The following is a 16,585-nucleotide window of genomic DNA, read 5'->3' on the forward strand; positions in this document are numbered from 1 at the left end:
CCACTTCTGGATCGAAGCTTTTAGAAACGTCACCAAGTACCCGCACCTGCGGGGCACTTTTTTAAACGCATAAGCAGCCCTCAAGGCAGTGACACTGGTCCCCACCCTCCACCCCGTGGAAGAACTAACCCCGATCACACACAGGAACCCGGGAGGCACAAATCCTTTGGGGCTTGTCAGTCCCTGGCAGGACTTTACCTCCAGCCTCCCAGGTCCCGAACAAAGCCTCGAGTCCTACCCCTCAAGAACTGCTTCTCCTAGAGGAGGCAGGGAAAGGAACGTGGCTAGTGAGCTGGGAATCTGGAACCTGCAGTCCCTCGTACCCCTCAGTGAATGCCTGTGCATGGACATGAGGGATGGGAAGATCAGGTCCCAAGTCCCACTCAGACCTCTGGCTTAGGGCCCCCATCGGGGTCAGAAGTCTTCTTTTTCTTGGAATCTTTGCTTCTCTGCTCTGCTCTCTGCCTCTCCCCCACCACTCCTCCCCAGCTCCGCAGATCCTCAGCCTCCCCGGCTTCATTCTCACCCTCCTCTCTGGGTCCTCTGAGGCCAGCTGTGCAGGTGTCCACTCAGGCCAGACCAGCACCAGATGTGAGCATCTGGACTGGAATTCACCCTCTTGCTATGCAGGTGGGGCTCCTCTCATTTGCATAGCAACCTCCGCCTCTCATTTGCATGACCTTATCCCTCTGGGACCTGGCTGCAAAGCCCCGACATGGCTCGGCACGCTGCCCAGGCTGCTATAAAAAGGATTTCAGGTCTTGTGCGACTTCCAAACGCAGAGTGAACGCGCAGAGCTGGCCCTCCCACCTACCTAACTCCGTCCCGGCCAACCCAGAGCGTCTGAGGGCAGCTAGCTTCTGCGCTTCCTTAGGGGCAAGCCGAGGCGCTCAGACTTGACTTGTCTATTGAGTCCAGTCCTCGCACGCAGGGAACGGGGTAAAGGGAAGTGGGATCCGGGCTCGGACGCCAGTGACCGCTCTCCCCGTTGGAACAGACCCAGCTCGGCCGGGTTGCAGCATGACTCTGTGGAACGGTGTGCTGCCCTTCTACCCTCAGCCCCGGCATGCCGCCGGCATCAGCGTCCCGCTACTCATTGTCATTCTGGTGTTCTTGGCCTTGGCTGCCAGCTTCCTACTCATCTTACCCGGGATTCGTGGCCACTCGGTAAGGGGGTACTAGAAGTTTAGGTCTGGGGGTGGAGGGCGTCAAGGATAGCATGTCTCTGGAGGATAGGACAGTTAAGACGGCGGCAAGATCTTCCATGCACTGAAGCACTGAACCAGACAGGTGGAGCATAGGCAGAAGTCTGGCCCAGCAAGCACCCCTTCCCAAGGTTAGGGAGAGGTCCCATACAAGACATCCGGAGGCTGACCCCAGCTGGAACATTCAGGAGGCTGCTGCAGAGAGTGGGTGCCCAGTCCAGTAATCCTGGGGCCAATTCTAGTCTTCACATGCTGCAGGGGTCTCCTGCCTCTCCTCAGGCTGCACCTCCACTCCCATCCCCCTCCCATCCTGACCTCAGGTGATGACCTTCTGGCCAAGAGGACAGAAACCAGCAACTCATACTGCTGTGTTTCACCTGTGCACTGGGTTGAGTCATGTGTGTGGGACAGAGATATCTCTACAGAAATTTCTTCGAAGTTGTAGCAGACTGGGCACTTTTTCTTAGATTCCCTCCTCTCCCAGAGCCTAAGTTGTCTGTTTTTCAAGTCTAGGAGGACCTAGCCTCCCTGAGTCTTGTGTTTGTTTTCTGGGAAACTGGCACACCTAGTAATATCTGAGAGGTTGTGTTCGCACCTCCTCTACTTGGTGACCAGACCTTGAGGCCTCCCTCTCCTGAGGGAGGTGACCGCTGCCTGCCTAGCACTTCTGGACTCACTGAGCCTCATCATGGCAGTGACCCAAGCAGGAGGTGGGACCAGGGCTGAAGAGGAAAGGGGATGAAGGTGGTGGGAGAGCAGCAGATAGAGACAGCCCAGTTGCAGGGTGGACTGGAAAATGGGGCTGGGAGGCAGACTCATGCAGCCAGAAAACATTAGAAAATGCCAGTGGCTCAGAGGGACTTGCATGACTTGCCTTCAGCCTTTAAAGGTCAGGAATGTAACTGGGAAAAGTGGGCAAGAGAAGGAAGTTGCAGAAGCACTAAAGGCCCGGGTGGCATGGGGTCAATGGAGGGCTTGGGGACTCTGGTTGGGCAGTACCCAGGCCTGACCCAGTTCCTGTTCCTGCAGCGCTGGTTCTGGTTGGTGAGAGTTCTCCTCAGCCTGTTCATAGGAGCAGAAATTGTGGGTGAGTGTGTGATGCAGCGGAGGGGGAGAGGACCTGGGGTGAGGAAGGAGGTGGCCTGAGGGCACCTGGGAAAATGGAGAACTGGGGATGGGTTCCCGCTCCCTCTTCCCATTCTCTTTCTAGTGGGCTCCTTCTAGTGCCCACTCTTCCACCCTTACCGTGTATATCCCTTTGGACTCCTAGACCCCCCCCATCTCTGTGCAGTGTCCCAACTCCCATCACCACCCGCCCAATCCCGTCTCCCCAATCTTCTCCATAACCTTTCCCCTCCCCCACGGTTTGCCTCTCCCCACAGCGGTACGCTTCAGCACAGAATGGTCAGTGGGCAGAGTTAGCACCAATACATCCTACAAGGCCTTCAGTGCGGCACGCGTCCGAGCCCACGTCGGTCTGCAGGTGGGCCTGGCGGGCGTTAATGTTACACTCACAGGTGAGGAGCTGCGGCGAAGTGAACTCCTGAGGTTGACAGACACCATGGTTGGGGGTGTGTGGCAGGCAGGGGCAGTTGGAGGACCTGTGAGGACAGCTCCCACAAGCTCATATAGAATAGCTTTTGGCTCTCATTGATTTGTGTTTTCCCCAACCGCTGCCAAACCTATTTCTCTCAAGATTCTCACTCTCCTATCCGAATCCGCTTAGTTGCCCGGTCCTCGCTGTACGCAGCCGGGTGACGACGCCGCCCTCCGCAGGGAACCCAGTGCAGCAGTTGAACGAGACCATCGACTACAACGAGCAGTTCTTTTGGCGGATCGGCGAAAACTATGCTGGGGCGTACACGGAGGCATTGCAGAAGGGGCTGCCGGATCCAGTTCTCTATCTGGCGGAGAAGTTCACTCCGAGCAGCCCCTGCGGGGTTTACCGCCAATACCGCTTGGCGGGACACTACGCCTCGGCCACGCTGTGGTGAGCGCGGAAAGAAGACACTTTGCGTACTTGCGCGCGCGCGTGCGTGTGTGTGGCGGGGGTCGGGGTGGGGGCATGTGAGCCGGAGGATGTGAGCTACAGTTACAGACCAACGCGCTTGGGGTGAGAATTGCCGCCTCGCGAGCAGATGGTCACGAGGTCCGTACAGACCGTGGGAATCCGAAGAGACCCAGCAATGGCTGGGCGCCGGCTACTCCCCTCCAGTGTTTCCCTGCGCCTCCGCCATCCCAGCCCCGGGCTTTTGTTCTGGGGCCGGGAGGTAGGGGAGGCGAGCCCGTGGGAACCCGAGCGGGCTGGGGGAATCCGGCTCACAGCTCCACTGGTCCCCTCCCCGCAGGGTGGCGTTCTGCTTCTGGCTCCTCTCCAACGTGCTGCTCTCCATGCCGGCCCCGCACTACGGAGGCCTGGCTCTCCTGATCACCGGCGCCTTCGTACTCTTCTCCGTCTTCGCCTTCGCCTCCATCTCCAGCGTGTCTCTCTGCCAGCTCCGCCTTGGCTCCTCCGAGCTCACCACTCACTACGGTGCCGCCTTTTGGATCACACTGGCCACGGGTGAGGACCGAGGGAACCGGCCCCCGGGTGTCTGGGGGCAGAGACGAGATTTATCCCAGCGTGCGCTTTCCGGTTTGCATAATGAGTTCACATATATTATCTAATTTGCCCCTCTCAGTAGTTCGTAGAGGCAGGCACTGTTGTGCCTATTTTACAGAGGAGGGGAAGGGAGTTCGGAAGGGTTCGGTATCTTGCCCCAGTGGCGTGCGAACCCGTGTATCATGTATGCCATATTAGAGGTCTTTCCGTGGTGCGTGTGTCTGGGGAAGAAACGCAAATACCTCCAAGAGATGGAGTCGGGCGGCCGGGTTCTGGAGCCCTGACCGCCCTCTTTACCCGCGACTGCGCTAACACAGGCATCCTGTGCCTCCTCCTCGGAGTTGCGGTGCTGAGTCTCCACTACGCTCGGACCAGCGCTCTTCGCACCTTCTTGGATGGAAGCGTCAAGGGCCTCGAAAGTCAGGCGAAAGGGAGCTCTTCTCTCATCCTCAACAACCCACTGCATAAGCAGTTCTGGGGCTCAGACTTAACCATCAGTACTAACCTGTGAAAGGGACTCAACCTCGGACTCCTACTCTGCCTTGGTCCCCCGCAGGCCGGGGAGCAGTGCCCACCGGGCCTGGGGAGCTCCGGGAGGGCACTGCGCTGGGGGCGCGGGGGGAAAGCGCCAGTGGCCTCAGATGTGCCGCCTGCACCCGGGAAAGAGTCTCCCAGCGTGAGCTGTAAATAAACTTTCTTCTTTTTTTTTTAAACTTTCTCCCATTATTTTCCATGGCTTTTCAAGGCTTTTCGGGATACGAGCTCTGGGGAGACTTCCCTGGGTTGGAGGCAGCCTAGTGCACTCTTTCTCTGCTTTGCCACAGACACCGGATTCTCTGTGTCTGAAGAATGCAGAGTAACCCGGGAAAGGGTCTGGGAGAGGGTGCCCTCTAGTGAGCCCAGAGAAGAACAATCAGAGCCTGCATCTTCCTGAGCTACCCCAAGTGGATGGTAGCAGTGACCAGGCAGGTCATTCCCCCACACCTCCACCCCCGCTGGCCCTGTGGGATCCCCCTCCGCTGGCCCAGCTGAGGGGGGCTAAGAAGAAATGGCATTTTGGAATTTATTCACTAGCTTCACTTTATTCATTAAAGGGGTGGTGTCTGAGGGCCGAGGTAAATGTCAGCAAGGCATAAAGCTGTAAACCCCGGGATTTTTTGTTTGTTTGTTTTAGGTCCTTGGCAAGTCCTACAGTCTTATTTGGCAGATTTGAGAACTGAAGCTCAGAGAGAATGGGGCACAATCGGTTAATATTAGATCTAGAACAAGAAGTTTGGTCTCTCCTCCCTCGCAGTACGTTCATTGCACCAAGAGATCACACAAGCTGGGGAAGTGAAGGGAGAACAAAAGGGAGCCAGGAAAAAGGAAAACAAGAGATGCAGAGGGATGAGAGGGAACATGGGAGAATCGCACTGTAAGCCCCCCGTACACGTTTGTCATCATGTGGGTGGAGCTGGGTTTCAGTAAATGGCACCTCGAAGAGGCAAAGCCCCAAGGGAGGGCAGGGTAGCTGGGCAGAAGGAGGGGCAGCCCCTGCTTGGTCTCATCACGCATGGCAGCAGGGTTTATGGCAGCCCCAACATCTGCCTTAGGGCTTTTTGTTTTGTTTCATGTTTTATCATCAATAGGTAGAGCCTCTTTTCCTACTCCACCTACACATTGGGGCTGGGAACCTGATACAACCCATCCTGCAGGCAGTTCTGGTGGTGTTTTGGAGGGGGGGTTCCAGTGAAGTCTGGAGCCAGATTGGAAGTCCGGGTGGCCACCAGGGAGATGAACTTTCCAGGGCAAGTCAGACTCCTCACAGGGCACCTCAGAGGAAGCCTCTGACAGAGGAATGTCCTGGGGCTCGAGACTCTCAGCTGTGGACCTGTAGCGAGGGCTCAGGAGTCCCCCTTCCTCAGGATCCCACTCCAGGACAGGGTCCTCTCCCACAGTGGCTGAAGAAAGCCTGCAGCCTGTGGGCTACCACCATGGCCAGGCCCAGCAGCACACAGAGCAGGCCTGGGGATGAGGCAACAAGTATCCCGCCTTAGTGATAGTAACACCTTCCCAAGGACATCTGCTAAGAGCATTAGAACCCCTCTTAAGGGAAGCCTATATCGTCCCTGCTTCAGGGCAACTTAGGCTCCGAGAAGTGACTGGCATAGGGTCATATGGCTGGTGTGGCTCTGTTGCTCTGAGTTTTTGGACTCTAAACCCAGTGCTCCTTCAATTACATCCCAGGAGAGAGAGAGAGAGAGAACTCTGAAAACAGAGAAACCCTGGGGGGAGGGCAGGACACAGTGGGACAGGAGAGGACAATAAAACTGCAGGGCAATTTAAGGCTATGTGAAATAGGCACAGAGAAGTGTTCTAGGAATGGGGGACACAGAGAAGAGTGTTTGGGGGAAGGGGGGACATGAGATCGTAAGATCTGGGGAAGAGCTGGGTGAACAGAGAGTTAAGGGATGAGGGACATGACAGAGACAGAGATAAGACACAGGGGAGTAGGGACATATGAGGAGGGAGGGGCTGTGGGTCTGAGAAGGGGAAACCCAGCGATGAGGGATCTAAGACGGAGGGGGCTCTAAAGAGGGGAAAGGTCCCCAGAAGTGCCTCTCGGTCCCTGGAGGCAGACGCTCAACCCCACGGACCTGATGGGCCCCAGCCCTGAGTCCTCCCATCCCTGCCTTCAGGATTGGGCCTCACCTGTGGTCAATGTGATCCAGTAGGCAGGCCCACGGTGAGTGTGCAGTGTGGCAGTGCCCAAGCGTAGGGGACAGGGCAGGGTGAGTGACATGGCCGTGGAGAAGAAGAGCAGTCTCAACAGCTGGAAGACACCCGTGGCCAGCAGCACGTGGCCACCGTAGACCAGCACAGGCATGGACAGCATCACATCCGCCAGCAGCCAGCAGAGGAATGCCACCCTGGAGAGCCAGGGGAAGGCTGGCCCAGGCACCTCTACCTTGTTTGGGGTGAACTTCTACCTGGAGGGGCCCAGGTGGAGGACACCCAAAGAGGTGAGGTAGGGATTCCTGCCTGTGGGCTTCCCAACCAAGCACCGTGGTGACTGGTGCCAGACTGTCCCACTAGGGGTCTCCACATGAGTGGGGGAGAGATGGGTAGGAACCCCACTCCTGGGTCTAGGCCAGCAGGGCCTCCGTCCCACCCTCACCACAGTGTGGCCGGGGTGTAGTGTCCCGCCAGGCGGTACTGGCCATGCAGGCCACACGGGCTGTGTGGGGTGAACTTCTCGGCCAGGTAGAGCACGGGGTCTGGCAGCCCCTTCTCCAGTGCCTTGGCATACTCCTCGGCGTAGTTCTCCCCCAGGCGCCAGGTGGACTCCTTGTTGTAATAGCCGGTCTCCGTTCAGCTGCTGCATTGGGGTCCCTGGGGAATGGAGCAGCTGTGCCCAGCAGGGACACGAGGGCCAGAGTGGGTATTTACCTGGGCAGAGGCTTATCACACTGGAAGAGGACCAGGCTCTGGTCTCAAGTGAGAGAAGGCAGCTTCTGAGGCCTGAGAACTTCCCTTCCTACCTCCCCCGGCCCGGATCCTAGAGCTCTTTAGACCACACCCAACATAGATCCCAAAGCCGCAGAGCAGAGGCTTTCCCTTCCTCCCAGGCAAGAGCCCCCCCTCACCTGTGAGCGTGATGTTGACTCCTCCCAGCCCAATCTGCAGCAGCCCAACAGCGGTGCTGATGCATTCCGAACTGAAGGCCTTGTATGATGTGTTGGTGCTGACCTGGCCCACAGACCACTCAGAACTGAAATTCATGGCTGGGGTTGGGGAGTTTGATGTTCAGGAACTCAGGGAGGTCTGGGCATTGCTGGGTTAGTCAGAGGGAGAGCTGCAAGGGGACCATGTCAGTTTTGCTCATAGTTGTGTATCCATTAACCCGCCTAGGACCTGGCTCATGGTAAGTTTGCCAACAATAGGTATGGGATGAATAAATGAATAAATGGGTCAGAATCTAATATCTCCCCTGGTCATAATCCTCTTCCCCCTGTCCTCCCTTCCTGCCCCCATATAGGGAGAACTACTCAAGCAGCTGGGGCAGGAAACATTAACATAATAAACCATGCTGGGCAAACACAGAGAGCTTCAACATAGACTTTCTGTGTTTCCTATCGCCTAATCCCCAAAGCAAAGCAAGCAGCCCTCCACCGTTCTCTCCCTCCTGCCTCCGCAGACCCTGTCCCCAAAGGCATTCATTTTGACCTGCTTTCCTCTGAATAAATATGTTAGGAAGGTTGGAGCGATGCATCCAGGAGGCTTGCACCTGTCAGGGCAAAGGTAGATGTGAGGGGATAAAGCCAGGGTGAGGGAGGCGTGCGGCCAGGGAGGTCTAGAAGCCCACCCTGAAGCAGAGCCTCTGTGAGGGAGCCAGGATAGAAGAGATGGGATGCAGGCAGCTGCCCAAGTCAGCTACACTCCACACTCACCCAGGATCACAGCTCCAATGAATAAGCTGGTCACTACTCGCAGGATCCGGAACAGCCTCTGCGTCACAGGGTGGGCGGGTTTAGGATGGAGCACCCTCCTTCCAAATCCACCCTTTCTCTTTCCAGACTCGGGAAGGGTGTTCTAGAACTGAGGTCCCTTGGTCACCAGAGATCAAAGTGCCTGGCCCATAATAGACACTCAGTAATTATCTGTTGAATCAATGAGTAGGGAGCTCTCTGCTGGGAGGGTGGGTGACGCTTTCTCGGGACTAGAATCTCTTTCCTGAATCTGATTGTAATCAGAAAGTCTGGCCCCCTCACCTCGAGGCCGAGGTCTCTCTGGGGCTGGGGTCTCCAGGGCTGGTTTTGTTTCTCACCATCTTGCCCCGAATGCCTGGCAGGATGATGATGAAGGTGACCAGTGCAGTCATAAAGATGGTGATGATGATGGCTAAGGTGGTGACCATTGGGAAGTTCGGCGTGGGGCCAGCGTAGAAGGGGAATGTGTGTCCCAAAGCAGCCATTCTGGTGGGGTTGTTCAGGGGAGGCGGATGCTCTACAACAACAGGTGTTTACTGAGTGCCCTCTATGTGCCACACACTGTTCTTGGGGCCAGAGATCCAGTAGAGAATAAACCACACCCTTCTTCTCTGGTGCTCACCAGACGCCACTGTTACTGCCATTTCCGCTACCCCTCAGCCATCCATCTCCACGTGTTTTTAGCTGTGAGAGAATAAGGACCTTGGCAATCAGTCTCTGTCACTCCATGCTCCCTTGCTAACCCCCAGGTCCCCTAAACCAGTGCCACCACTACCCTCCAGGCTTCTCTGCTTCCTCTGGGACTGTCTTAAGAAATGTAATTCTCTTTTATCTCCCTCAGGCCTCCAGCACAAGCAGACGGATCACAGAACATAGAAAGAGCTATATTTTCTGTCAAGAGAAGGCATAAGGCTGAAAGATGGTACAGATACAAAAAGGTTGGCTTTCCTCCTCACTCCCCAAAGAACAAAGGCAAGATAGCTCTGCTAAGTATATAATCCAACTACCTCATCAGAGGGCTGATTCCCAGACCTGGCACTGCCCAGGCTGGTCTGACAAGCTTTCTTGGGCACCCTGGCTCCTGTTCTGGCAGCTCGAGAGCAATCGAGCTGAACTGAGCTCACCTCAATAGGCATTGAAGGAGCCTGCCCTCCACTAGGGCACAGTGCTGGGGCCAGATGTCCTTCTACCCCACACATCATCAACAGTAGCCTTCCTCCTTGATTTAAGTTCCTAGGCTTCATTTCAGGTCAAACCCTGGCTTAGCTCTTTTCTGTCTGTCCCTTGATCTCAGAGCTATTTTGGCTCTAGTTTGTCTCTCTGCAGACAGGATATTGGGGAAATGGCACCTAAATTTACTGTGCTTTGTTAAATCCAGACAGAATGATTGCAAGACATGCCATTATTTTAAGTACCACAAAGAAAGAAAGAGGAAAAAACACTGCCAATTAAACAATGACAGCCATCGCTGGTAAAACACACCTCAATGTCAGAGATGTCAAAATGTGAAAAAAAAATGCATCTTACAATCAACGAACCCAGCTCTGCTCATTTCCCTGTGTATAATCTGTACTGGGGCCTTGGTACCCAGGAGGCTCTGTAAGTTACAGTCTGACCAGGTAGTGTCTTGTTAAGTGATACAGTGAAAGAATAAGCTTAGAAGTTTAGCAGCTCTGTGTTTGAATTCTGCCTTTGCCTCTTCAAGTTACAGAGACTTGGGTGTATTTTAAAAATAGGGATGATGACGACAATGTTTACTTCATAGGGTCATTGTGAATAGGAAACAAGATTGTGTGTGTAAAGTGTTAAGAATAGTACCTGGAACAGAATAATATGAATAAATGGAAGCTACCAGATTGGGAAGGAGGGGACATTTCATTACTACATTTCTCTCTTTCACCAATCCTTCTTGATGGGAACCCTGGGCAGGAATCAGTTCTGGGTCTAGTTCCAGTTCTTCACTGACTGATTTTTTTTTCTTTAATTTAAAAATTTTTTTGGCCACACTGCACGGCATGTGGGATCTAGGTTCCCAGACCAGGGATTGAACCTGCACCCCTGCATTGGAATCCTGGGGTCTTAACCATTGGACCGACAGGAAAGTCCCATTCACTGACTGATTTGATAACTGGACAGGCAAATGACAACCTCCCTGTTTCTTGGCTTCCTCCTCTACAGTTGGATATGATGATCTCCAGGACCCATTCTAGTTCTAAATTCTGTGATTCTCTGTGACACATCGGAGCTCCCAACCTCTCTCTCTCCTTCTAGGCTGGCCACCTCCTGGTGCTGTCTCTGGGGAGTAGCATGGTATCAGGCAAAGACAAAGAGACAGTTTAAATGTTTATTCTGTCTTTGGGGCAAGTGAAATAAACGCTGTCTCAGTTTTAACATGAAGTTTTGCTTTTTTTCCTTAACTCTTCAACTCTCCCATTCCAGAGGAATGTGTATCTCCTTTCTCCTTGGGCTCTGACTCCAATCCTGCCTGCCTTCACCACCACCTTTCTCATCACTTCTCCCCCTTTCTCTTGGTGACTTTTCAGCTTCTCTTTCTCTGCTGGCTCTTTCTCTCAAGGATATGCTTACATTTCTCCCATCTTAAGAACACAAAGAAAAGGAACTCTTTCTCTTGACCTTTTGGGTGCCCTCCAGCTACTATCTTATGCCACTCTCTCCCTTTCACAGCCAGGCTTTTGGGAAGAAGAATAGTCTATGTATGTCCACTGCCTTATTTCCTCAGTGAATCTGGCTTCTTCCCATCCCCAACTTCTCTCCTTTAGGTTACCAAGCGCTAAATCTAAAGGGAAATTTTCACTTTTCATCATTCTTGATCTCTCTGTAGTAATTCCTCTTTCTTCAGGCTTCCTCCCTGGGCCTCAATGACACCATGTTCTCCTGGGTCTCCTGCCTTTGGCCAACCCTTCTGTGGCTCCTTTGCTAGTTCTTTCTCCCCTCTTAAACATTTATGCTCCCTAGGATTCTGTCTTGACGCTCTTCTTCCAGCACTCTTCATGATTCCCTCGGCAAGTTCATCCATTCCCATGGCTGATGCTTCTCAAATCTATGTCTCCACGTAGACCCCCTACTTGGGCTCCAAACACAAAAGAGCCAGCTATCCTCTGGACATTTCACTTGGCTGTTCCAAGGATGCCTTGGATTTAACAGGTCCCAAACTGAATTCACGGTCTCCACTCTGCTTTTTCTTCTGTTTTATTTGTCTCTTTGGTGGCATCACCACCTCACCAATCAAATAAGCCAGAGAGCTGAACCATCCTACCTCCTAAATATTTCTTGAAACCACCCAGGCATTTCCTTCCCTACTGCCTCTGCCCTAATTCAGCCTCATCCTATCTGGCCCAGTGCCACAACAATTCTTCTAACAAGCAAATATAATCATTTCACTTCTTTGCTCTGGGTTAAATCTAATCGTCTCACCATCACATGCAAAGTCCTTTGTGATCTGGTCGCACCTGCACTTCCATCTCCATCTTTTGTGCAATCTAATCTCTAGCCATACTAAACTACTGGCCTCTCCCTGAATCTGACGCGCTCTTTCAAGCCTTCGTGCCTTTGTATATGCTATTTCCTCTGTCTGGAATGCTCGTACTCCCATGGCAAACTCTTCACCCATCAAGTCTCAGCTTGTGTTACCACCTCTGTGAAGTTTCCTCTGACGTCATCAGGCCAGTGTAGATGTTCCCACCTCTAATGTTCTGACTGCATTTTGAACATACCTTCACAATCACAATAATTACACTGCACTCTAACTGTTTGAACGTTTAGAACCCATTAGCTTCTAATCTCCTGAAGGGCGACGACTTTGTCTTTCCATTTTTGCATCCCCTGCATACAGCATATACTTACCAATCAGTCTGTGGATGGAATGGATGAATATATGAACGAACGGGTCCCTATCCCTGCTAGAGGCATCTTCTGTTTTGCACACAAGAGGGAGCTGTGCTCCCTCACTGCCCTCTATCATAATCATTCAACATTAACTATCACCAACATAGGGCTAAGGACTGGACAGGAAGGGATTTGACCAACCCTGTCAATTTTTAGTGCTTTCACAAAATTTTCAGAAAGCCTCTTCCAACAGCTGGAGTCTCCAAAGCATGAATGTTCATGTGTAATTGAATCTGAAACATAAATTTCAACTCCAGCTGAAGATAAGTAAGAATCTGAGGATTAAATTATTTTGTAAAATATGTGATAGTGATACTTATCTTTTTAATATTTATTTTATTTTATTGTTTATTTATTTATTTGTCTGCGCCGGGTCTTAGTTGCGGCATGTGGGATCTTTTTAGTTGCAGCATGCAGGCTCTTAGTTGCGGCATGCATGTGGGATCTAGTTCCCTGACCAGGCATCAAACCCGGGCCCCCTGCATTGGGAGCGTGGAGTCTTAACCCCTGGACCACCAAGGAAGTCCCAATGATACTTATTTTAAAGCAGATATTTATTGGTCTAAGAATTTTTTATTTATGACACCTAGACTGAAGCCGTTACAATTTTGATGGAAGGCTATATGATTTAGGAAAGGCTATAAAATGTAGAATATCTTGGTTAATATAGGAAGATAAAGCAAGTCTGAATACATAGTATTCAAGTAAGAGTAAATGTTATATGCTGGAATTTCAAAAAGAAATATTTGCAACATAGGCAAATAATAAAGGTGCAATGTATTTTGATCAGGGTCATGTATTAGCATTATTCCTGCATTTATTTCAAAGAGAGGTTATAAAATATTTTATAAGAATGGCTCATCTCTATTAACATGATGATTCAAAGAAACACTAACAAAAGGGTTTCTGTATCTTAAGCACAGAAGAACATGTTAACTTATCTCCAATTCTCCAAAACATTAAAATTGACTAAAGCAAAAAGACAGTTGGTGAATAAAATTTACCTTAATTCCTTCTTGTTCAGTTTAATGAATTAGGTCTTCTTTAATCTACATTGCCCAATTTAAAGTTAATTTTTATTGACCTTGATCCTAATTTGGTTTTAATTATTAAGCTAAGAGGCCTCCTGCATGAAGAGGTGGGACTGAAATGAAAAGTTCCCACACCCAATAATCCTGCTTTTCCTACAAAGCTTGTAGTTTCCCTTGGGAACATCTTCCTCCCTGGCTTGCCAAGGAGGGTCTGACAGTAGAATTTTTCTAATCTGAGAGAAATCTCATGTCAATCTTCACTCCACCACTTCTCCCCTAGCTGACTACCATGATTGTTATATTGATATAAATATATACTAATATAAATAAGCACAGAATATAGTCAGACATACACCTGCAGGTTCATATAAACAGAAATACAGACACAAGAAGGAAGGAGTTCCCAGTAACAGACCTCTAGACACAAAAACGCTGCATCAGAGGCTCCTGTGACAAAACTGAGGTGCTTTCTCACAGGGTGGGCCAATCCCTACACTTTGGGGGTTCTCCTTTCTCACCTGGCCTGGAGAGGTAAGGGACACCTTTTCCCTTTCTGAACTCCCTTGAAATACTAAAGCATTTCTCATACTCAGTTGCATCTCAGATACAGTTACCCATTCCTTACCTACCACAGGAGAAGTGGGGTTCCTGTGTGTGTATGAGGGATGGCCAAGAAATAAGGCTACAATCTTTTAAGGAAATATAGCCTAGTACAAGCTCCAGACTTCAGCATTCAAAGTTCTTATATACTTTCTTAATGCTCTGTGGCCTCTGGTAACTTCACAGGGATTTCTTCCTGAAGCCTTCCCCTGACTGCCTTCCCCTTCTTCTAGAACCCATAAAGACTACTAATTCTCTACAAAGGGGGAGTGGGTGACATTCCTGGAGTTGCCAAGAGCTCTTATTGGTGATACAGACCTACTAGAATGTGATGGTTTATTTCTCTGGTTAGGGTGGACCCCATTCAAAGTTTACGGCTCTGGATGGCTAAGAGGACCCTGTCCAGAACTCCTGTTCCAGTCTCTTTTCTTCAAGAAGGTGTGTGGGCGTGTGTATGTGTGCTTTTGCACCAAAGTGGGAGTTAAGTGGAGAAAGAGAACAAGATCTGAAAAGCACGTTGGGGTAGGAATCCCTAATAAGGGCTGTGGTGTGTGAGGAGCCTTGGGGTGCTGAATCACGCCAGTCAAACTATCTAGACTCCAGTTAAGCAGAGATAAACCTTGGGACCTTATTAAGTTTGTTGTTGTTGTTTTGTTTGTTTGCCTGTTCTTAGTTTCTCACCATACTTTGTTTTTGAACTCCCACTAGATCTGAACTTGGTCTGGGCGGATGCAGGAAGTGCGCCTCTAGGGGCCGGGGCGGGGACAACACTTCAAGGTACCCTCCAAAACCCACCCGGACCGCACAGACCCCAGCAGGCGCATCCCCGCCACTCAAACCCGGACCGCTGTTTCCTACCTTCGCCTCTTCTAAACACTGCGTGCCTCGCAGCACGCGCAGCTCTCCTCCTCGTGGTGGAACCTCACACGCAGCGCCCCCAGGGATGGGATAGAGAAGGAACTAGGTCTGGACGTTCTGTCGCCCAAAGCGCACGCCCTTTCTCCTGGCGGGGCTCTCTTCCACCCCCCACTCTTCTAACTCACTTAAGTACTAGACTATGACCAGACAAACCAGGTCCGGGATGCTTTCCCGCCCTTCCCCCAGCCCCCCACTCCAAATAGCCTCAACCTACTCAGACCGCACCCGCGGCTCTGAGGCGCTGCGCCCGCGCCCACCCAGCCTGGGATAGAAAAAGGACGGGTGCACGAGAACCGTGTCCTACGCAGCCATCCCTCGGACCCCTGCTTCTCCTCGCCCCTTGCCCACAACCCAGGGCAGTTCTAGTACAAACCTAGCGATGCAATCCGGGGTCCGGCAGGGCGCGGGAGGCGCTCGAGGGCGGTGAGACCCCCGAGATCTCACGAGGACCTCCGGGGGGTGGGTGTTACCACGGACTCTTAAAGGGTCTTAGGACGGATGCCTTGCTCGAACGCGTGGCCTGGTCTGCAGGCGCTGACCGATCCTCTTGGTCTTAGAGCCCAGATCCGCCCGCGTGGAGAGGATTTGGGGGACGCCTCCCCCGTCTCCTCGCACCCTCTCCCCCTCTTCTGCCCTCTCCCCAGCCCCAGCAGACCGGTAGAGGCGGACTTGCCCTTTTCGCCGTTCACTCGGCCGCATTAGCCGAGCCTCGCCACGGACTGGACATCTACCCCATCTGAGCCTTGCGAACCCGTGCGGTCTCACCTTGCGCTCCTGGGTCCCCTCGGAGCCCCTCGGCGGTTCCCGGCGCGCCCGCTTTTTTCCGCTCCACCCCGCCCCGCCCCGCCCCGCCTCGCCCCGCCTGAGAACTGGGACGTGTGGTCCCTTCTTCACCCCCCAGCCCCGGCAGCCCCGGCGCAGAGCTGGAGAGGGAGACGGACCCGAGCGCAAGTCGCGGGCCCAGCTGTGAGCCCGGCGGGAGACAATCCGCCGTCCGCGCTCGAGAGACGCCGCGGCCGCAGGTCAGACCCAGGAGGGCATCCCCCGCCCGCGGGCCCGGGCGCTCCGGGGAAGGTGACTGCGGTGGCGTGTGCCCCAGCGCCGCCACGTTTTTGAGGGAAGGGGAATTCTAGCTTTGGCCCCCCTGCGCCTCCGTTCTTAACCTGAGGCTAAAATGAGCCTGTGAGGTCCTATCCTCCGCCCCCACCCCCCTCAACGACTGTTTGGAGAGACTGGATTCTTTGGGAACTGGGAATGTTGGGTGGCCTAGTTTGCCTGGGCCTAGGGGCTCTCTCTGGAGCTCCTCCTGGTTCCAGCACATCATGCCAAAAAGGGAACTTTGGGCATTTAGAGTCCAGGCTTTCCCCTTCAGCCCTCCCTTGGGACCACGTTGGACCACCTATGGAGCTGACTCATCTTTTCCCTAGCCCAGGGTCACGACACTAGGGCTTTGGGCCTGGAAAGCAGCCATGTGGGGAAAGAACCAGGCAACCTGTGTTCCCTCCTGGTTCTACCACAGCCCCGGGGGCTTCACTGCCTTGTCATGAGGCTGTGCTTTCTTTTCAAGGCTGTTGGGAAGTTACGGAACCAGCGATGCTGCGTAAATGGTTGTGGCTACCCACCCAAAAGGAGTGGTTATGAAGCATGTCCACCTTCCCCTTCAGTTTCTCCCCACAGCCTGGCCTGAAAGCTCACCGCATGCTTTTACTGGTTGAGTGGTACACCTGGCTGGGGCCCAGACTCCTGAAGACATAGTGGTGGGGGGAAGGGGCAAGACATCCTGGATCAGGGAAGAACCACTGTGGCCACTTCAGCATGTCCAGCCTTTTGCCTTTAACCATCCAAAGCCCTTCA

General features: G+C 52.8%; 2 protein-coding genes across 2 annotated transcripts; one reads left to right on the top strand and one right to left on the bottom strand.

Moving 5' to 3' along the window:
* Positions 1 to 1,020: 1,020 nt before the first annotated feature.
* On the top strand, positions 1,021 to 4,620 carry LOC307182512 (dual oxidase maturation factor 2-like; the record flags this gene model as incomplete). Its single annotated transcript, XM_079913845.1, has 6 exons — positions 1,021 to 1,167; positions 2,235 to 2,292; positions 2,588 to 2,722; positions 2,982 to 3,195; positions 3,554 to 3,768; positions 4,125 to 4,620. 6 exons carry the CDS (start codon positions 1,021 to 1,023, stop codon positions 4,316 to 4,318), a joined length of 963 nt encoding a protein of 320 aa, XP_079769971.1. The 3' UTR covers positions 4,319 to 4,620.
* A 502-nt stretch (positions 4,621 to 5,122) lies between these two features.
* On the bottom strand, positions 5,123 to 13,946 carry LOC307182347 (dual oxidase maturation factor 1-like; the record flags this gene model as incomplete). Its single annotated transcript, XM_079913591.1, is given in 10 exon segments — positions 5,123 to 5,131; positions 5,587 to 5,746; positions 5,748 to 5,811; positions 6,499 to 6,716; positions 6,965 to 7,155; positions 7,157 to 7,179; positions 7,434 to 7,571; positions 8,238 to 8,295; positions 8,615 to 8,793; positions 13,839 to 13,946. Coding segments are annotated over 9 exon segments (1,008 nt in total). The 5' UTR covers positions 8,762 to 8,793; positions 13,839 to 13,946.
* Positions 13,947 to 16,585: the final 2,639 nt, after the last annotated feature.

The sequence above is a fragment of the Stenella coeruleoalba genome (genome assembly GCF_951394435.1).
Source record: "Stenella coeruleoalba genome assembly, chromosome: 2".
Lineage (NCBI taxonomy): Eukaryota > Metazoa > Chordata > Mammalia > Artiodactyla > Delphinidae > Stenella > Stenella coeruleoalba.